This window comes from Brassica rapa, chromosome A06 (assembly GCF_000309985.2).
Source record: "Brassica rapa cultivar Chiifu-401-42 chromosome A06, CAAS_Brap_v3.01, whole genome shotgun sequence".
Taxonomy (NCBI): Eukaryota; Viridiplantae; Streptophyta; class Magnoliopsida; order Brassicales; family Brassicaceae; genus Brassica; species Brassica rapa.
The window spans coordinates 19,374,399-19,391,502 of record NC_024800.2 but is presented as its reverse complement, the minus strand read 5'-3'; the positions used below and the strand labels follow the sequence as shown (position 1 = coordinate 19,391,502).

At 40.2% G+C, this 17,104-nt stretch overlaps 6 protein-coding genes across 11 annotated transcripts; 2 read left to right on the top strand and 4 right to left on the bottom strand.

Annotated features, from left to right (window-relative positions):
• Positions 1-163: 163 nt before the first annotated feature.
• On the bottom strand, positions 164-1,614 carry LOC103873864 (coiled-coil-helix-coiled-coil-helix domain-containing protein 10, mitochondrial). Its single transcript, XM_009152270.3, has 5 exons — positions 1,375-1,614; positions 1,083-1,139; positions 890-976; positions 634-809; positions 164-487 (listed from the first exon to the last, which is right to left on the bottom strand). The coding sequence occupies exons 1-5, from the start codon at positions 1,394-1,396 to the stop codon at positions 389-391; spliced, it is 441 nt and encodes a 146-aa protein (XP_009150518.1). The 5' UTR covers positions 1,397-1,614; the 3' UTR covers positions 164-388.
• A 425-nt stretch (positions 1,615-2,039) lies between these two features.
• On the bottom strand, positions 2,040-7,230 carry LOC103873863 (KH domain-containing protein HEN4). The gene is made up of 7 exons (XM_009152269.3): positions 6,512-7,230; positions 5,190-6,095; positions 4,818-5,087; positions 4,237-4,671; positions 3,950-4,026; positions 3,761-3,872; positions 2,040-3,286 (listed from the first exon to the last, which is right to left on the bottom strand). Exons 1-7 carry the CDS (start codon positions 7,118-7,120, stop codon positions 3,122-3,124), a joined length of 2,574 nt encoding a protein of 857 aa, XP_009150517.1. The 5' UTR covers positions 7,121-7,230; the 3' UTR covers positions 2,040-3,121.
• Positions 7,231-7,400: 170 nt separating this feature from the next.
• Positions 7,401-9,886, bottom strand: LOC103873862 (fructose-1,6-bisphosphatase, cytosolic). Its single transcript, XM_009152268.3, has 4 exons — positions 9,587-9,886; positions 9,166-9,359; positions 8,680-9,076; positions 7,401-7,979 (listed from the first exon to the last, which is right to left on the bottom strand). The coding sequence occupies exons 1-4, from the start codon at positions 9,834-9,836 to the stop codon at positions 7,579-7,581; spliced, it is 1,242 nt and encodes a 413-aa protein (XP_009150516.1). The 5' UTR covers positions 9,837-9,886; the 3' UTR covers positions 7,401-7,578.
• Positions 9,887-9,953: 67 nt separating this feature from the next.
• Positions 9,954-11,844, bottom strand: LOC103873861 (beta-ureidopropionase). The gene is made up of 6 exons (XM_009152267.3): positions 11,620-11,844; positions 11,395-11,502; positions 11,126-11,314; positions 10,824-11,051; positions 10,528-10,752; positions 9,954-10,449 (listed from the first exon to the last, which is right to left on the bottom strand). Exons 1-6 carry the CDS (start codon positions 11,728-11,730, stop codon positions 10,084-10,086), a joined length of 1,227 nt encoding a protein of 408 aa, XP_009150515.1. The 5' UTR covers positions 11,731-11,844; the 3' UTR covers positions 9,954-10,083.
• A 188-nt stretch (positions 11,845-12,032) lies between these two features.
• Positions 12,033-15,223, top strand: LOC103873859. Of its 5 annotated transcripts, XR_004448362.1 has the most exons (4): positions 12,033-13,555; positions 14,509-14,555; positions 14,923-15,006; positions 15,128-15,223. XR_004448362.1 is itself a non-coding variant. In XM_009152265.3 (3 exons), the coding sequence occupies exon 1, from the start codon at positions 12,088-12,090 to the stop codon at positions 13,549-13,551; it is 1,464 nt and encodes a 487-aa protein (XP_009150513.2). In that variant the 5' UTR covers positions 12,033-12,087; the 3' UTR covers positions 13,552-13,555; positions 14,513-14,555; positions 14,923-15,006. The 5 variants fall into 5 exon arrangements, 3 of the variants coding, with proteins under 3 accessions (XP_009150513.2, XP_033128657.1, XP_009150512.2); XR_634069.3 differs by lacking the exon at positions 15,128-15,223 and having other exon boundaries at positions 14,495-14,555; positions 14,923-15,004; XM_009152265.3 differs by lacking the exon at positions 15,128-15,223 and having other exon boundaries at positions 14,513-14,555.
• Positions 13,550-17,063, top strand: LOC103873860 (beta carbonic anhydrase 5, chloroplastic). Of its 2 annotated transcripts, none has more exons than XM_018659733.2 (12): positions 13,550-14,304; positions 14,509-14,555; positions 14,923-15,006; positions 15,128-15,223; positions 15,315-15,373; positions 15,574-15,735; positions 15,822-15,870; positions 15,945-16,058; positions 16,136-16,189; positions 16,287-16,384; positions 16,467-16,572; positions 16,642-17,063. In XM_018659733.2, exons 1-12 carry the CDS (start codon positions 14,301-14,303, stop codon positions 16,837-16,839), a joined length of 1,071 nt encoding a protein of 356 aa, XP_018515249.1. In that variant the 5' UTR covers positions 13,550-14,300; the 3' UTR covers positions 16,840-17,063. The 2 variants fall into 2 exon arrangements, with proteins under 2 accessions (XP_018515249.1, XP_018515250.1); XM_018659734.2 differs by having other exon boundaries at positions 14,107-14,304; positions 15,577-15,735; positions 16,642-17,057.
• The last annotated feature ends 41 nt before the right edge of the window (positions 17,064-17,104 follow it).

The following is a 17,104-nucleotide window of genomic DNA, read 5'->3' as shown; positions in this document are numbered from 1 at the left end:
TTTTAAAGATATTTTACATTGTTGTGGTAATAAATTCTTGATTACATTTCAAAGTTGCATATAGATCTCAGACATAAAGGCCATTAACAGATGTGTTAACCGAAAGTGGCTATTGGGATTACGAGATGTTTTTTAATCCAGCTTTACTAAAAAAACGGGAAACTAATCGAGAAAGCTTTATTATTACGAATCCATAATGCATTATTCGATTAAGAAAAGGGAAATAACCCAAAGTTCTTATAAACGAAAAACACAAAAGACTTCTGGTTCTGGAAATGAAATAGGATTTTTGAGGATATTCAAATTCTCAGCATAAATCACCAGCTGATGAATAGTTTCGTAAATAAAAATGTAAATAAAAGCAAATAAAAACATGAGCCTTGAATCATCAGGCACCAATAGTGGAAGCGGAGTTCTTCCTGCACTCGGACAACATGTCCATGTAGAACTGACACTTGCTGATATCGCTTCCATAGCTGCTGACGCACTGCACCAACAACCATAGCAAAAACAAAATCAGTAACCTTGCATAAGCAAATATCTAGCGCACTTAAGAATATAGACAAGCAAGCAAAAAGAGTATTATATAATGGGATGAGACAGAAATGAGAACGAGGGTGGAACACTACTAACATCTTGGAAAGCCTTAGCATGAAGATCACAGGAGCTGGAAAACATGCCGCCTGCAGCAGGAGCAGCAGACGCAGAAGCAGAGGCAGTCTCAACACCTTCATGCTGAATGGTTCGTGGGCCCATCACAGCATCAACAGCCCTATGCGCAACAGCACTTCCGGTTCCAAAAGCCATACCTAAAAATAAAAAGGTTAAGAGAGGCGTAATAAAAACATAAAAGCTTTTAAGACAAACGGAGACAAATGATTATACTTACCCTGAGCAATGGTTGAACCAATGCCTGAGAGCATGCCACCACCACCGCTAGCCTGAGCTGCTGGTGCTGGAGGAGGTGCACGGTTTACTGCAAATACACATTCATAAATACGAATAATTGTCAGCTGATTGAATTGAATATTCAAAACTCATAGAGATCAGCAAGAAATAATTGGGGGAAAATTAGAGTTTACCAGTTTGAGGAGGAGGGCTACGTGCAGCAGCAGGACGGGGACGAGGTGCAGATCTTCCTGCAAACGAACAACCACAAATCAAATCGAGAAATGAAGATCTGTATCTCCAACCAAATAGGCCTTTATAGTTTATAAGATTTCACTATCCGATCAACACAAATAACAGAGAAGGTCAACAACTATCGGATAAACCCTAGCTACGCACTAAACAACTCCAGATTAACAATAGAGATTCCAAAATCATAGAATCGAGTAAGATCTAAAGAATCGAGAAAGAGAAGAAGCGGCTTACCTCCTGAGCTACGGCGACCCATTTTTGGTTTTGTGATTAGAGAGAGATGGCCACGAAATGATTGAGTTGATGAGAGTTTTACAACAATTCTGGAGGCGGTTGTTCTTTATATACAGGTGGTGAGCAAACCAGAACAGGTCAAGACCACGCAGATATGTACACGTGTTTGTTTTTCATTGGTTGCAAGTCGTTAATTTCTAGAACAAACCGAAGTTGGCCCCTCACTTATCTTCTTCTTTGACTAAGCGTATTCACGCATTGGTATATAAATTTGGGCTTCGTTACAGAACAGGTCCACTTGAGTTTATTCCTTCTTTTTTGTTGGTGTCTCGAGGAAAATACAACTTTTTTTTGCTAAAAAATGTACATTTCAAAAATAAACTAAAATAGTACTACATTTCACACTACAAACTCAAATACACATTAGACATACAAACGTTGTAGACTATAGAAAATTAATGGCTACATCTTGAAAGGCTATTGCTTGTTTATGATGCATCAAACTCCACCTCTGATTCTGACTTGGTTTACTTGCATTGAAGATGTTCTTCATCTTTGTATGATTACGATCAAAACCAAACGTAGAGTAGTACACAACATACGAATGTTCAACTGACCAAATTTTTCAGTCTTCGTTTTCATGAAAGCTCATTTTGTACATGAAAAACTCAATTACGTTTCTATTCATTAGATTAGTAACCGTGAGTAGCGCAGAATTAGAAAAGTGCTTAGAAACTTATATTTCATCTTTTACTCCAGTTTTGCTGAACAAAACATTTGTGAGAACGTGAAGCTATAATAGAGTGAAGGGTTCTACCGTTTTCACAGCTAAAGAGGATGAAATAGCTGGGAATATAACGGCAAAGTACACCGCGGCTCTGTGTGCGAGAAAGTTTCACCATTGCAGTCTTTGTATTGTTTTTTTCTCAAGCTTGCAAGGATTTTCTACTACATAGTTCATGAGATCTCCGTTTCTACATCATTGACTCTTTCTCTAGCTCCTCCGTTCAATCAAATCTCAATTCAACACGATAATTAGGCATGAGCATTCGGTTTTCGATTCGATTTTGGTTCCGGTTCATTCTTTTTGTTCTAATAGCAACAATTTAGTTATTTCAATTTTTAAGTACCGGCTAATATCCAATAAAATTTTGGTTCCAATTCAGTTCCAGTTTAGGATAATTTGTGCAAAAATAAAATTTTATTTTATTTTTCCGGATTAAATATCGGGTTGTTTTTTTTTTGTAATGTTTAATATCAAGTAGTTCAAATAAATTCAAAATAGCAAACTATTTAGGTAAATCATTACTTTCTGCTAATTTTAAATATTTTAGATAAAAAAATATTTGGTTAGTTCGGTTTATAATTAGTATTTTTAACACACTTGGTAATTCTAAAAGTAAATATAATTAATATTTTTAGATATTCGGTTCTCGGTCAGGTTTTTTAGTATACAAGACACCGGTTATTTGGGAACTTAGTTTGGTTCTGGATTCAGTTTTTTTTTTCGTTTATTTTTGGTTCTCGGTTTTTATGCCATGTCTATGGGTAACTAATAATGTGTGATAAAAATGAAAAGAATAATCACCGGACTTTACTCTGTAAAGTACTTAAACTGAAAAGATGGTGTACAAGAGTTCAAAAGATCCAAACCACAGAAAATAAAAGCTTAAACAAAAGTACTTAACAAGAAACAAGTGTGAGCTCATTTATTGTTTTGTTTTCTGTATGGCAGAACAGTATTGTCCTAGTTTAGGTTGTATCTTTTGGACAATAAGGTTTCACCTTTAAGGATGAATGCATGAAGGAGGTTTTGAGCAGACTGGGTTTGATCAGGTGTCCCTGATATGACAATGATCCTGTCACTTGTTCCTAGTTGAGGTTCATGGACTATGACCCTCGCACCCGATATCTGATTAATAAACATCAAATGGTATTAAGCTACGCTTAAGCTGTTAGCTCAACTAACGGAGTGCTATTTCACGTTTATGAAATTATCACACTAACGATTTAGTTTGTAGCTTATCATCTAAAGCTATATATAGGCTAAATGGGGATTCCGTTTCCAAACTTCGACCGATTCTGTAATTTTGAATCGAGAACTAAAGAAAAGTATGGAGTTTTCGTGACTCTTGACCTAGATTAATGGCGGACGAAGGATTTGCACCCTACTTGTATAGATTTTGTTTTTGCATGTTTTCATTTCTGTTTATTATTGAGCAGTTATTTTAGTTTTTGGGATATGATTTCAGGGACTATAATCAGCCAGTGGAAACTAAAACCTGTGGCTGCTCATATGGAGCTAATAAATCAGTGCCTAACCTCCTTAGAATGACACTATATTGGGCAACCAAGAAAAGATTTGTAAGCAAAATGTTTGTCTTACCTGTCTCAGTTGCTCCAGATTGTTGCCATGCTCTCCGTACACAAAGCTTATAGCATTTTCTGGAACTCTAATTTCCACAGTTGTGTTTGTAACGATGGCAGATTTGTGTCCACTGGAAGAGACCAATCAAGCATGTAAATCACACGAGTAATAACATCACATAATTGTCTACAACAGTTGGGATTTTACCTGCCAAGAACATGGCCAGGCCGTGCAGAAGATAATCCACCATTAGCATCAGATAAACCTCTCAGAGCTGCCGGTGGCTGCATAAAGACTATATATCAGCTACAGAAATTAAAATAGACGCACCAATTCTGTCTCTGTTAATTTAAGCGGCACTAGTGTTCATTAAGAGTATGTGTAAGCGCCTTAGGGTCAGAAGATTTAATCCTCTAAATCACTCAATGAGCAACAACAAGTACTTATGTTCACCAGAAAGTAGAGAATGAAAAAACACAGAAACGGAGACATACCGGAGAGGCCCACATACGAGATGCAGTCTCAGTTAAGTGATGGGAGATATCATTGTGGTCCATAGTGGACCGCCGACCAAAATTAGGAGAATAGCCACCTGATGGATTAAACCTATCAGGAACCGGGTCTTCTGGTCGTGTGTAAGGATCTGTGCCAGCAGGTCTCAAATAATTAGCTGATAACTGAGACCCACTTAAAAAGGAGTCATCAGATCTTCTGTTAAGACTTGTAGAGATGGTAGGTGGATGACCAAAGGACTGATGAGACCCAACAGACAGAGGATTATCTGATTGTCCGCGGTGGATTCTCTCTGTAGTTAAGGTGGGGTTGCTCTTGGTTACGGAACTTTTCCTTGATTTAGAGAAAAGACTGTCTCGCAGCCTGCTCGTAACATGGAAAATGGCTTCTCTTACATTGGGGAACTCTCCTGTAATCTATTAGACAGTAAAGAATGAGTTTATGACAGACAACTAAAAAACAATTATGTTTTAGAAAAGAACGATATGAAAACTGTATTCCACAATGTCATTGCAATTGAAATATGTATCATAATCAAAAGGTGAACAAGTAGTCTAAGTACCTGCACAACTTGATCATTCTCTGAAATACATTTTGGATTCTGCTCAGCCTTCAAAATTTGAATGGCAGCCCCCGTGGCTTTCCGCATTTCCGAAACTACAGCACCTCCTTTTCCAAGCAAACAACCAATCTGACTTGTTGGGACCACAAGTCGTGCGGTTATAGACATCCTTGAGCCATTGTCTACGATTTTTTTAGTGGCAAGCTCAAATAATCTAGTAAAAACAAGGAGAATAGCTTTCTGGGCTGGCGAGCTTTGACGGTCAGGACTCTACATGATGAAAAAGCAATTATCAAACAACAATAGTAGATAGATAGGATAATAACACAAAAGCATCAATGAAAATGGGAAGGGATAAAAAAAAAGACCAACCTCTGGTGCAGTAACTGTGATTAAACGTTCTTCACAGTCAGCAATTGTATTTCCCACACTTATGAAGGCACCTGACTCGCTATGAAGCGTCCTTATAACTTTACCCCCTGTCCCAATAACTCCACCAGCATTTTCAATGGAACAAAGTATCTTAAAAACTACGTCTTGGTTCTCTGCTTCCACTTCTGGTTGATGTGGTTTCAAGGTGACAGCGTTAGTCATTAGAGCGGAGGTCGTAATGCTGTGAGGATGAGTATCTAGAGTGGAACTACGATGAGCAAGAAAATCTCCACTTGGCCGACGAAGAGTTTCTTGTGGGATTGTTTCAATAGTCCTCCCAAAAGCATCACGCTCAAACTGCATGCCCCTAATAGCATCACGTTGAACCATCTCGTAAGGTCTACCCAAGGAATCATGAGAAGAAGTATCCACCTCTCTGTGCTGTCGGAAAACATCTCCCCTGACACCATCAGAAGGCCTGTATAACACTTCTCGTGGACCCAGATCAATATGCCGGCGTAAAGCATCATGCCGTTCCGCTTCAATCTGCCTGAGTAAAGCATCTTGACGGTCCTCCTCAATATGCCTGCGCAAAGTACCCTGAGAAACCCCATCAATATGCCTATGATGCAAAGCATCATGAGGAATCACATCACTGGGGCGAGCTAAAGTACCCCGAGGAAACATATCAGCTCCTCTCGTTCTATAATCATAATCTTCAACCGACCTACGAAGAAGAGACTCCTGAATAATTGTTTCTAAGGGCCTATGCGAAGATTCTTGGATGGTCTCTTTCTCAAAAGGTCTGTTTCCCACCGTCCTTATCTTCTTAACATCTTGGCAATCTTGCAAGCAGCGGGAGACAGAAACAAGCGCTTTCTTCACAGCATTAACATTACCTTCAATCTGCAACATAGTTATTGACACAATGTGAGAAAAACACACAATACAATCTGCAAAAACAAGCACATTGCTACATACCACGCTTTCAAACTCACACCTCTACCATAAGCTAAACCATGGTTCTAAAAACTGGTCTAGGCTGCTGGAGAACCTGCCTAAGCGCTAACTAGGAGCTAGCGGAAACAATTATCTTAAAATCCAATTTATGCAACTCAAATCGGTTTATATTGTTCTAAATCAGTTTAAATCAATTAAACTTAGTCTAAATATACTAAACTAAGAATTAATGTTACTACAAAACCAACAATTTTGTATAATTTCATTTGTTAAATCTAGGCCTTAGTCTCCGAATAATCCGCCTAGTCGTTAGTCCTACAGTTTCTTCAACATTGAGCTAAGCTAAAAACAAGAGTTTGTACCTCCACCATCTCATCATCACGGTCAGCGCAAATAGGCAAATTCTCAGTCCGTATAGCAATCTTGCAACCAGTTTCTTTCCTAATACGCCCCACCATTTGACCACCCTTGCCTATCACAGCCCCCGCATGGCTAGACTCCGTCAACAAACGGCACACCACCGTACTGCTATCCGCTTCAGCCGCTAGAATCTCGAAAACACGAATCAACGCTGCTTGTGCTTTAGATACCTCAACTTCATCCTCCTCCTTCCTCTCAGCCTCTGTGCTCCCATTGCTATCAACACCTAACTTAACCCTAGAGGTTGAATCCACTTGTGCTATGATCGTGATGACCCGATCCGGAGACCCAACCGGAGGCTCCTCGACCCGTATCTTGGCTCCGGTTGACTGTTGGAGCTGTTTGATCACGCTTCCGGATTTTCCAATCACCGCACCGACCTGCGATATTGGGCTGAGCAATCGGAACGACGCGTGTCCCACGGGAACAACCAGAGGAGAGAGCAGCTGCGCGTGGTGCGTCTTCGCTCTTTTGGAAGATCCGAATCCTGAACCCGGATCTACGGCTCTGGATCTCTTCTCTGTAGAATAGTGATAGTTGTTTCGCTCCATGACCTCTCTCTCTCTTTACAATCTTGTGACGGCGGTTCCCGGCGAATCGATTGTCACGAAAGGTCTTGTAACAGTCTCTAACGCTTAAGTTGCTAACTTGTACCGAATAAGTGGACTTAAACGACACCGTTTTATACGCCGGATAAGTGGCTTAAACGACACAGTTTTAATATGTGCGCTGGATAAGTGAAACGACGTCGTTATAATATGTTTTGTTGTTTTTACTTGTTTCATCTTACAATGAACATATATCTATATTGATTGGTTTATTATGTTACAATGAACAAGATCTAGAATGGTTTATGTTTCAACAGTGTTATGTTACAATGAACAAGATCTAGACTGGTTCATGTTTGAACACATGTAATGAAACAGAGGATGCACTCTTGCTATATCTTCTTTACAAGCATTTTATGGATTTGATGTTTTTAACACATGAAAGGAAACTGAGGAACCGTTCAAACTTCATAGCCAGGATTCACAGTCTGCTGTACATCTCCATAGCTCTCAAGCTCAGTCACATCCTCTACACTCCCAAGAAACAGAGGCAACCTCTGGTGAAGCTTCACTGGCTGTATCGAAAGTATCTCTCTCTTTCCGTCAGAGGCTTGGCCACCAGCTTGTTCCACTAGATAAGCCAAAGGGTTTCCTTCGTAGACTAAACGGAGATGATCTCTTGGATTCATAGCCACTCCTCCGTATAACAGTGTCCTGTGAAGATCAGCCACTAGAGAACAAATATAACGGGCTGAGTATTTCTTCGGGTTTTGGCCTTTCCCTTGTCGTACCGTATCAATGTACTTCCTCAAACCTTCTGGCCAGTCAAAGTACCTCGCATCATTCACTGAGTAGATTTGTCCTGAGAGCAATGGTCAAGGCAGGTTCTTTTAGATACATGATTAAGGTAAGGATGTTGCAATTAGGCATGTGCACATTATATCCAAAACCGAAGAACTAAACCATACCGAAATAACATAAATAACTGCACGGATCTTATATCTTTGGAACCAAAACCGAATTAAAAAAAAAACCCAAGGGTACTCAAATTTTTATAATACAGAATATATACCTAAAATATCAATTATATTTAAATTCTAAGTAATCAAATATGCTAAAATATTATTTATAAACCGAAACAGTTGAAAACCCGAATTACCCAAATATTTTTTTACCCGAAATATTTAAAATTATCTGAATTATGTGACATTTTTATCCAGACACCTCGAATTACCCGATATTTAACATGAAAACTCTGAATTATCCAACATTTTTACTCATATTATCCGAAATTATCCACAAAACCGAAACTGAACAGAACCGAATTGGATCCGAAGTTCTCAGGAAATTAGATGCTTCCCAATTTTGCTACCCTAAACTAACCCAAAACCGAAATAACCAGCCCGAAACCAAAATAACCAGCCCGAAACCAAATCAACTTTTGTAAATAACCGAACAGTAGTTCTGAAAAAAACGAAAACTAAAATACCCAAAACAAAACCGAACAGAAAACAGAACTCCCATGCCTAGTTGCAATGGATCAGTCTCAAAACCGTTTTTACCTCGAGTAGGGATTTTAATGTTCGGATGTGTAAGAACGAACTCCCCCGTGGAATGATCAAGCGTGAAGGCATGTGTACCAGAGCCAAGAGTAACGCAGAGTATCGTGGCTGAAGAGTACAGCACGTAACCGGAAGCTACAAGCCTGTTTCCTCTCTGAAGTGAATTGAGCTCAGCTTTCTCTTCAACAGGTAAATGATCAAGCTCAACGAGTCGACTGTAAATCCCAAATATAGTTCCAGTGGGTATCGAAGCATCGATGTTACGTGAACCATCTAAAGGATCTACAACCACAACGTAAGGACCATCATCTTTTATCCAAGTGGGAGTATCGTCTTCTTCTGAAGCCATTACTGCTACTTTCCCTGAGTTTCTGAGAGATGACAAGATGATATCGTTCTGACAAAAACAGAACATCAACTGTAAGACTGAATCTTTTATATGAATCATCACAACAACAACAAAGAGGGTAAATAAAAAATACATACAGAGACAATATCAAGCGGCTTAGGAGCATCTCGGTCAGAGCCACTAGAGGAGTTGACAGAGAGCTTTCCAAGTGAGGAGTTGAAAGGAGAAGCGACAAGAGAAGCTATTCTTTTGCAGGCATGTTGCAAGTGGTAAAGTAACACCACAAGATCATCTCCTACAGTCGTACCTTGTCTCCCTCCTCCTCCATTACCTATCATCCAAAAATTCACTAGCAACTTGAGAAACCTCAATCAAAGCTGTATATACAGAGGAATCCTCAAAAATCAATCTTCAGTTTTTGTCTCACTGAGAGAGTTTTCCAAGACATATCTTACTCAACTAAGCACGTTTTAAATGGATTGACATTGAACGCAAACATTAAATTCAAGCTATCGAGACAAGTGCTAAGTTCGTTCAGACAGAGCAATTTAACATTACCTGCAAAGTCTACGAGAGTACAGTAACCATCGTCATCACTACTGATCGAAGTCTGACGAGCCGCTAGGGACTTAAACGAAGCAGAATCGCCGCGGGACGCCATGCCGCGGCGGTTGTATCCGGCGGTTGGAGGATAGAGAACAGAAGCGGTGATTTGTCTAAGCGGAAAGAGATCGAGACTTGGCGGGGAAATTGAAGTTGGGTACAGAGTTATAGTAAGAGATTGCATTATTGTCTCAACTTGGAGCATTCGCGAAACTCTCGAGTCTCATCCGGATGATGACGGATTCCAGAACCACAGCATCGCATACCGGTTAGTTTTGGAATTTGGTTCCGGTTTTGTTCTTAACCGGTCCGGTTACAAGAGTACAGGAAAGGCCTTTTGGCATCATCAACTTTATTCATAAAAACAGAGAAACCAAACAGAATCTGTTATTGTTACAAAGTTAACTTCATTTGAAGATTCACAGATTTTAAGTAACTTTTTAATTTTTTGCTTATGAAGAATTCTTGTGGAGCATTGGGTCAGAAACAACTCGAGGCTTGAAGTCTGGCTTTATGTACTCACCCAAAAGATCCGCATAGACTTCGTATCTTGCAGTCATTCTAAATCCCCACTTATCTTTGTACTGCCGGCAGAGATTGAGATCCATATCCGAGATCATTAACCCATCTCTGCAACGCGACAGAGACGGCGTGCAAGAAGCATCCGGTGCAGAGAAATAGCTTGATCCATAGAAATGACCAAAGTCATTGTGCTGCGGTTTCCCATCCCCTGAGGTGAAAGCATTTGGGAACACTTCGGTTCCAACTCTGTTAATGGACCCCACAAAGTAACTGTTTGCTATCGCAGCGTTTCTTGCCTGGACAGATTGAAATAATCAGACCATGTTTTGTCATAATAGATAGAAAGCTTTCTAAAAGTATTAGAAAGTAAAAACCTCAACAGGCCACATTGGTTCACTGAGTTCACCAACAGTTGCTGAAGGGTTGAAGACAATCTCAGCACCGTTAAGACCAAAAGCTAACCAGTTTAGAGGATGGTGTCTTCCGTAACATATATTAACAGCAATTTTCCCAAACACCGTCTCAAACACAGGATGGCCAGTGTCTCCTTCCATGTAATACGTGCTCTCGTTGAAATCTCCTACCCTCGGTATGTGGTTCTGTAATACAAGTTAGCTCAGAAACGAAAAAGACAAAGCAAGAAAGAGACATTGTAGTGCAAAAGTTTTACCTTCCGATGCTTGCCAATGATATTACCGTTATTCCCTATGATCACAGCGGTGTTCCAAAGCACTTCACCGTGGTCCATATCTCTTTCGAGAATAGGACTCACAATCACCATGTTATACTTTTTGGCTAGCTCTTGAAGAAACTTTGTTGACTCCCCATTAACAGGCTCTGCAAACTCACACCATTTCTTCTCCCTTGTACAGAACGCAAACGGCATAGTCCAAGCTTCCTATTCATATAACCACTTCAAAGTTAACAAAAATGGTTAGCTAATAACTTGTTAAACTATAAGAGAAAGCAAACCTGTAAGCAGAGTATGTTCACACCAGCAGCACCTGCAGCGTCAATCATCGGCTTCAACTTCTCGAAGATTCCTCTTTTCTGGTCGGAGAAGGGAGCAGTGGTTGGAAGAGCAATGGAGTTTTGAATGAGACCAACTCTGACCACTCGTGGCTTTCTCATTTGCTCTTTATCAGCTGAAAAGCTAACCGCCTAGAGAAGTAATTTGGCCAAAGATCAAATCAGACTAGTTTCACTCAGAACATGATTAGATCCAATAGTGAGTATCAAACCTGGAGATCAAAATCATGTTTTGAAGAGAGGGCTTTTGCAGAATCTGGCAGAACAATCTGTTCAAGCGATCTTCCACAGTTACTTCCAAGTAGCAATCGGCTTACCTCCTGCAAAATAAAAAACTTAAAGATCCATTTTTTTTTCAAAACTAAACCCTACGAATCCAATAAACATTCCAGTTGCTAGCTAATCAAGAACCGATTAGTTTCGAGGAGTGCTTTCACCTGATAGAGCTCAGGCTTCAGATTTGCGGATAAGAGTTGATGCAGCGAATCATATCCACGGATGGATCCGTCGGCAGTCGTTTCTCCGTTTTCAGAGATGCTCTTATCCATTTTTTTTTAAACAAGAGTTCTCTGAGATGGTCTTTCTATTGATCACGAAACTAATATGGTAGAGATGACTCTGATGTCAATAATGATCGGTTTAGTCTATTTTTTATTTATTTTGGGAAGAGAACAATTTTAGCCTAATCATTCAATGGCAAGATATGTAATTACAAGAAGGAATCTGCTCAACTAAAACATCTTCGATTCAAAAGAAAAAAACAATTCGTTCTTATGAACACCAATTTTCAATATTTAAATGAGATTAATTAGTTATGCGATACGTTAACATGTCCAAACCGGTCTCGCTTCCGGTTTGAATCGTATCTCGTAGAATAACCAGCCAAACCGGAGAATCACGGTTTGATGCTGTCCCAAATTTCAGATCAACGACCCACAAAAATCTTACGCATCAAACTCGGGAGAAACAATTTACGGGTGAGAGGAGATATGGTAGGCGGCGGAGATGGCGAACGCGGCGGAGTTGGTGGTCGTGGCGGTAACAAAGCGGAGGCAAATCAGTTGCTCGTAACATCGGAGAAGCTTCTATCGTCTAGTGACTTCCAAGGAGCCAAGGCGTCAGCGATCCGCGCATGCAAATCCGACCCGAGCCTAGCGGAAGCGGCGGACTCCATCCTCACAATCTGCGACGTTCTCATAGCCAGCGAGATTCGTCTAGGCGACTCAAAATTACCTGACTGGTACGCCGCGCTGCGACTCGGTCGGTTAGCTCAGAACCCCGAACACGTCGCGACTCAGTACCGCAGGCTCGCTCTCCTCCTCAATCCGTCGGTTAATCGCTTTCCGTTAGCCGATCAGGCGTTTAAGGTCGTCTCCGAAGCTTGGCACGTGCTCTCCGATCCCTCGAGGAAGTCGCTGTACGACCAAGAGGTTCAACTGAGTCAACTCGTCCAACCTCAGAAGCAACGTTTCGTATGGAAACCTAGCCAAAGCACCACCAACGTAGTAGTAGCACAACAGCCGCCTTCTGTTGCTCAGCCGCCGCGGAGGAGCGATCCTATGGCGACGAGCTTCTGGACTGCTTGTCCGTACTGTTTTGTGCTCTTTGAGTACCCTAAGGCTTACGAGGAATGCGTTTTGAGGTGTCAAGATTGTAGAAGAGCTTTTCAAGCTGTGACGATACAGAAACCTCCGGTGGAGGGGGAAGGAGAAGACGTTTACTTCTGCTCGTGGAGTGTATTCCCGCTAGGGTTTTCCGGCGAGTTTAGAGCTCCGAGCTGGTCACCTATTTCACCTCTTATTGCATGCCCTCTGCAAATGGTGGACGATGAACGGACCAGGAAGAAGAGAAAGGAACCTGCTCCTCCAAGATTTTTCTATGACGATGATGACATATATGTTGCTATTTCCGATGATGATCATGAGGAAAATGACCCTAATGAGTTACAAGCGAAGAATGTCGGGAAAGGGAAAGAAAAACTTGTGAGGGGTAACAAGAAACATGGATCAGAGAAGGCTGGGAGGGGAATCCAACATGTAGAAACTATCGGTGGTGCTAGCAATCATGCGGCTTCAATTGCTTCATATGTTACTCCTGTTGGTTCCTCGTCTATGTCAAAACCGATGAGTATTAGAAAAAGAACGGGAACTGGAGCTAAGAACCTAGGAAGGTTGGATTTGAATGTGGAGTTCAGTAATGAAGTGGAAGAGCCTGCTGTGGCAGGCGGGAGAAATGAAGGCAATGGGCTCGGAAGTAACAGGGAGGTGGATAATATGGAAGGGATTGGGTTCTTTGAGGACCTTGATGAATTCTTGAGTAGTTTGCCGATATTTTCTGTCGATGGGGATGATAAGATCAAGGCTACTTAGTGAAGTAAGACTCTTTTTTCCTCTCTTGTTTTAGGTTGGCGGTGTTCTGTTCGTGTGGTTGTTGAAGGCCTTAGTTTTTCCTATTGATGTTTAAGTGTAGCGGAGATAGTAGCCCTTTGATTCCTTGGAATCCATGTAGTTGGAATCTGTTGTTGTATATGGCGCAAAATTCTGACTTTTTCTTACCTTCATGGTACACAATCTTCTGCATCGTTACAAGAAAGATGTTTTATTTGATTGTGATGCGCTTCTGAGTTCTGATCAGGGCATTCAGATTTCTTTTTAGGATTAGAGGATATAACATGATTAGCTAAGCGCTTTTTATGTTAAAACATACCCTGCTCCTGTTTGTTTTTGCTGCACTTCATCAACAAAACAAAAAAACTACAATGCATAATATAGGTGTGTTCTTGAGGTGGTAAAAAATTAAGTAGCAATTGAAATCTGTTTTCGTGGCTACCGCTTGTCTTTGTTTCTGTACATTCACTGGATAAGTTTTTGTGTTATTTGCTTTCTGCGCCAACAAAGTAAAAGGTAGTGGCAGGAACAGGTTTGCAGCTTCGATCATACCGAAGTTTTCGTAACCCTTTGACAAGAATTTCTAGCCAAGGTCTATGGTAAAGACGTAAATGGCTTTGTAGAGACTCTTCTTTTGTAGTCGCTGTAGGCATTCTTACAAATGTTGGAGTTTTCACTTACCTGTAAGCTGTAACGAGAGTCTGCAAGAAGATGCCATAGCTATTCAACCAATGCGTATGTACACATTATCTATCTTTTAGAAGCTCCTGTTTAGCTACAGGGTAGGGTAAAGGTTTCATTGTTGATTCATAAACTTGTTCAAGATGATAGTAGAATGTAGAACTGCAATTCTAACTCCTTGATTTTCTTCAGTGACTAAACTGTTTAGGCTCTAAACGTTCCTGTGCTATCTATTGTTTCTTAATTATTATGATGAAGACAGGTTGATAGTCGTCGGAAAATCAAAGCCATGCCAACAATACCAGGTTCCTCTATTGTGCTCTCTCTTCTTGAACATGTATTTTTCAGAGAATCAGAGTGCGAAAGAAAATTTCATAGTTTCCTACTTATTGACACAGTGTTATTCTAGAATATAGCTACCGGTCTAGCTTGAATTTGATTCCAAAGTCAGCTACCAAGCAACTATAACTTTGTGCTTAATTCTGATTTGTGAAGTTTAGCATTCACGGCTGATTTGATAAAATTTATAAAATGTAATTCAATTTATTGTACGCAACATGGGAATCTCCGTCTACATAATTTAATTTCCGCAAGAAAAAAAAATATGTTTCGTGCGAGAAAGCAGCCTTAAAAAGGAAACTGATAGAGAAACGTTTTTATGTTTTATGACAGAGTGTTGGTCAACGGTCAACGTGTACATGGAGATCTCCGTCTTTGTTGGAGAAGATGAGATCTATATGTTGTTGGATCCGACAGGTGAACTACCAGACAACTCAAAAGTCCATCTGTTTTGTTTTTTCTTGTCCTTTTTTTATTTTGTCTTTACTTTCCCTAAACATCTATATCTCCCTTATACACCTCAACCGGTTTTACTCAGCTGCATTTCTCAACAATGGCAATCGTTTCTTCAATCATGCCCACTTCAGTGGATCCTTCTTCCTCAGGAGTCTGTGTTTTTCACAATACGTCGAAGGTAAACTTTATTTCTGTATGTGTAATGTATTACTAAGAGAAGTTTCTAGCATGCATATCTCTTTACTCTTGTATCTATACTTTATCTACAGATCTTTGGTAACAATGCAAATCAGTTGCCGACCTATCTTAGACTTTCTACCTCGTCAAGGTATTTTCTTCCTACTAGTGCAGAGATAAGTGAACTTTTTTTCGTTCAAAAAAAGTGCAGAGATAAGTGAACTTATGTATACAAAAATGGAGGAGATAATAAATTAATATCAATTATAGGCCAATGAGGCATTGCAGTAGTAGACCATTACTATATTTGCTGGCTACTTTTGAAATTTAAACCTGGCTTGAATCTTACAGAAGACATGCCAAGTTGAGGCTAGCGGCTTCGATTTCAAAGGGGCCACTTAAGCTTACGCGCGAAGAAAAACACCAGGATCATGTGGCTTCACCAGAGAAAGGACACGACGTCTTTGAAGAAATCAAGCATCGGTTCCTGACCTTTAAGAAAGACAAATACATGTAAGTTGCTGAAGTAAAAACATCGGTTTCAATTGCTTTGGTTTATATGCTTGTTTATCTAATGGTTTGATTGTTTATGTGAAAAGGGGTAATTTGGAGAGGTTTCAGAGTCTAGCCAAGAGCCAATCCCCAAAGGTGGGAACTTAGCACCTCTGTTACACTACACATTTATATAATGTCAGCCATATTTCTAACATCTCGGGGATCAGTTTATGGTGATAGCTTGTGCAGATTCAAGGGTTTGCCCTTCAGAAATATTGGGGTTCCAACCAGGAGAAGCATTTACCGTTCGTAACATTGCAAATATTGTACCCACTTACGAGGTTTGTGTTGTTAGCTTTTTACTTATCTGTGTATGTTTCCTTGATGCTGAAACAAGAAAACTTGTGCCTTTGTGTAGAGTGGTCCATCCGAAACGAAGGCCGCACTGGAATTTGCTGTAAATTCTCTCCAAGTAAGCATTATGAAGAAACTAATTGCATACATGTTTATGCAGTAGCGATTTGGCATATGAGCCGTAAGTGATTGTAAAATACGTTTGCAAATTGCAGGTGGAGAACATTCTTGTGGTCGGGCATAGTCGATGTGGAGGCATCCGTGCATTAATGACCATGGATGATGATGAAACAGAAGAAGACATAGACTCGAGGTTTTTACTCAAATTTTCATTACTTTTTTTTACCTTCCTAACAATGCACATTCATCATCACCTGCATTAATTACTTTCCCAGGAGCTTCATCAAAAACTGGGTGGTTATTGGGAAACCCGCAAGATCAATCTCGAAATCAGCTGCTTCAGAACTCAGCTTTGACCAACAATGTCAGCATTGTGAAAAGGTGAGATAGCTTTTCGTTGTTCCATTCACACATTTTCACGGGTGCTAATGGATTTCGTTACACTTGTAGGAATCTGTGAGCTGCTCGCTGCAGAATCTATTGTCGTATCCATGGATAGAAGAGAGAGTGAATAAGGGGACTTTAACAATCCATGGTGGTTACTACGATTTCACTGAGTGCACGTTCGAGAAATGGACGGTGGATTATAAGGAAAGAAGCTGCGTCGAGAGGACACTCGCGGTTAAGGATCGGTCCATCTGGAGTTGAACGAATTTGGTTTGTTGGAGACAGGACTGATCAGAGTAAAGATTGAGTTTGGTTCGGTTTGAGTTTTAAAATTTCTGTTGGTTTGGTTCGATTCCATTGTTATATGCTCATACTTGTTTTTGTTTTCTACGGTTTGTACCTCACTTTGCTAAGCTCGCTGCGCTGAACCAAAAAATTAATTGAATAACTTTTGTTAGATCATATGAACCTTTTTCAAATATATAGTTCTATTTTGATTTTGTTGAGAAGATGAAAATTTGACCCA

Coding starts and splice junctions, on each gene's coding strand:
- LOC103873861 (XM_009152267.3), bottom strand. CDS start 11,730: ATGGATAAGAGCATCTCTGAAAACGGAGAAACGACTGCCGACGGATCC. Junction 11,503..11,619: donor TGAAGCCTGAGCTCTATCAG/GTGAAAGCACTC, acceptor TTTATTTTGCAG/GAGGTAAGCCGATTGCTACT. Junction 10,450..10,527: donor AACCAATGTGGCCTGTTGAG/GTTTTTACTTTC, acceptor CAATCTGTCCAG/GCAAGAAACGCTGCGATAGC.
- LOC103873863 (XM_009152269.3), bottom strand. CDS start 7,120: ATGGAGCGAAACAACTATCACTATTCTACAGAGAAGAGATCCAGAGCC. Junction 5,088..5,189: donor TCACAGTTACTGCACCAGAG/GTTGGTCTTTTT, acceptor TTCATCATGTAG/AGTCCTGACCGTCAAAGCTC. Junction 3,873..3,949: donor CCTGGCCATGTTCTTGGCAG/GTAAAATCCCAA, acceptor GGTCTCTTCCAG/TGGACACAAATCTGCCATCG.
- LOC103873862 (XM_009152268.3), bottom strand. CDS start 9,836: ATGCTCCAAGTTGAGACAATAATGCAATCTCTTACTATAACTCTGTAC. Junction 9,360..9,586: donor TACTCTCGTAGACTTTGCAG/GTAATGTTAAAT, acceptor TTTGGATGATAG/GTAATGGAGGAGGAGGGAGA. Junction 9,077..9,165: donor AGCCGCTTGATATTGTCTCT/GTATGTATTTTT, acceptor TGTTTTTGTCAG/AACGATATCATCTTGTCATC.
- LOC103873860 (XM_018659733.2), top strand. Junction 14,556..14,922: donor AGCCATGCCAACAATACCAG/GTTCCTCTATTG, acceptor GTTTTATGACAG/AGTGTTGGTCAACGGTCAAC. Junction 15,374..15,573: donor AGACTTTCTACCTCGTCAAG/GTATTTTCTTCC, acceptor TGAATCTTACAG/AAGACATGCCAAGTTGAGGC.
- LOC103873859 (XM_009152265.3), top strand. CDS start 12,088: ATGCTGTCCCAAATTTCAGATCAACGACCCACAAAAATCTTACGCATC.
- LOC103873864 (XM_009152270.3), bottom strand. CDS start 1,396: ATGGGTCGCCGTAGCTCAGGAG. Junction 977..1,082: donor TAGCCCTCCTCCTCAAACTG/GTAAACTCTAAT, acceptor GTGTATTTGCAG/TAAACCGTGCACCTCCTCCA. Junction 488..633: donor ATGCTAAGGCTTTCCAAGAT/GTTAGTAGTGTT, acceptor TTGTTGGTGCAG/TGCGTCAGCAGCTATGGAAG.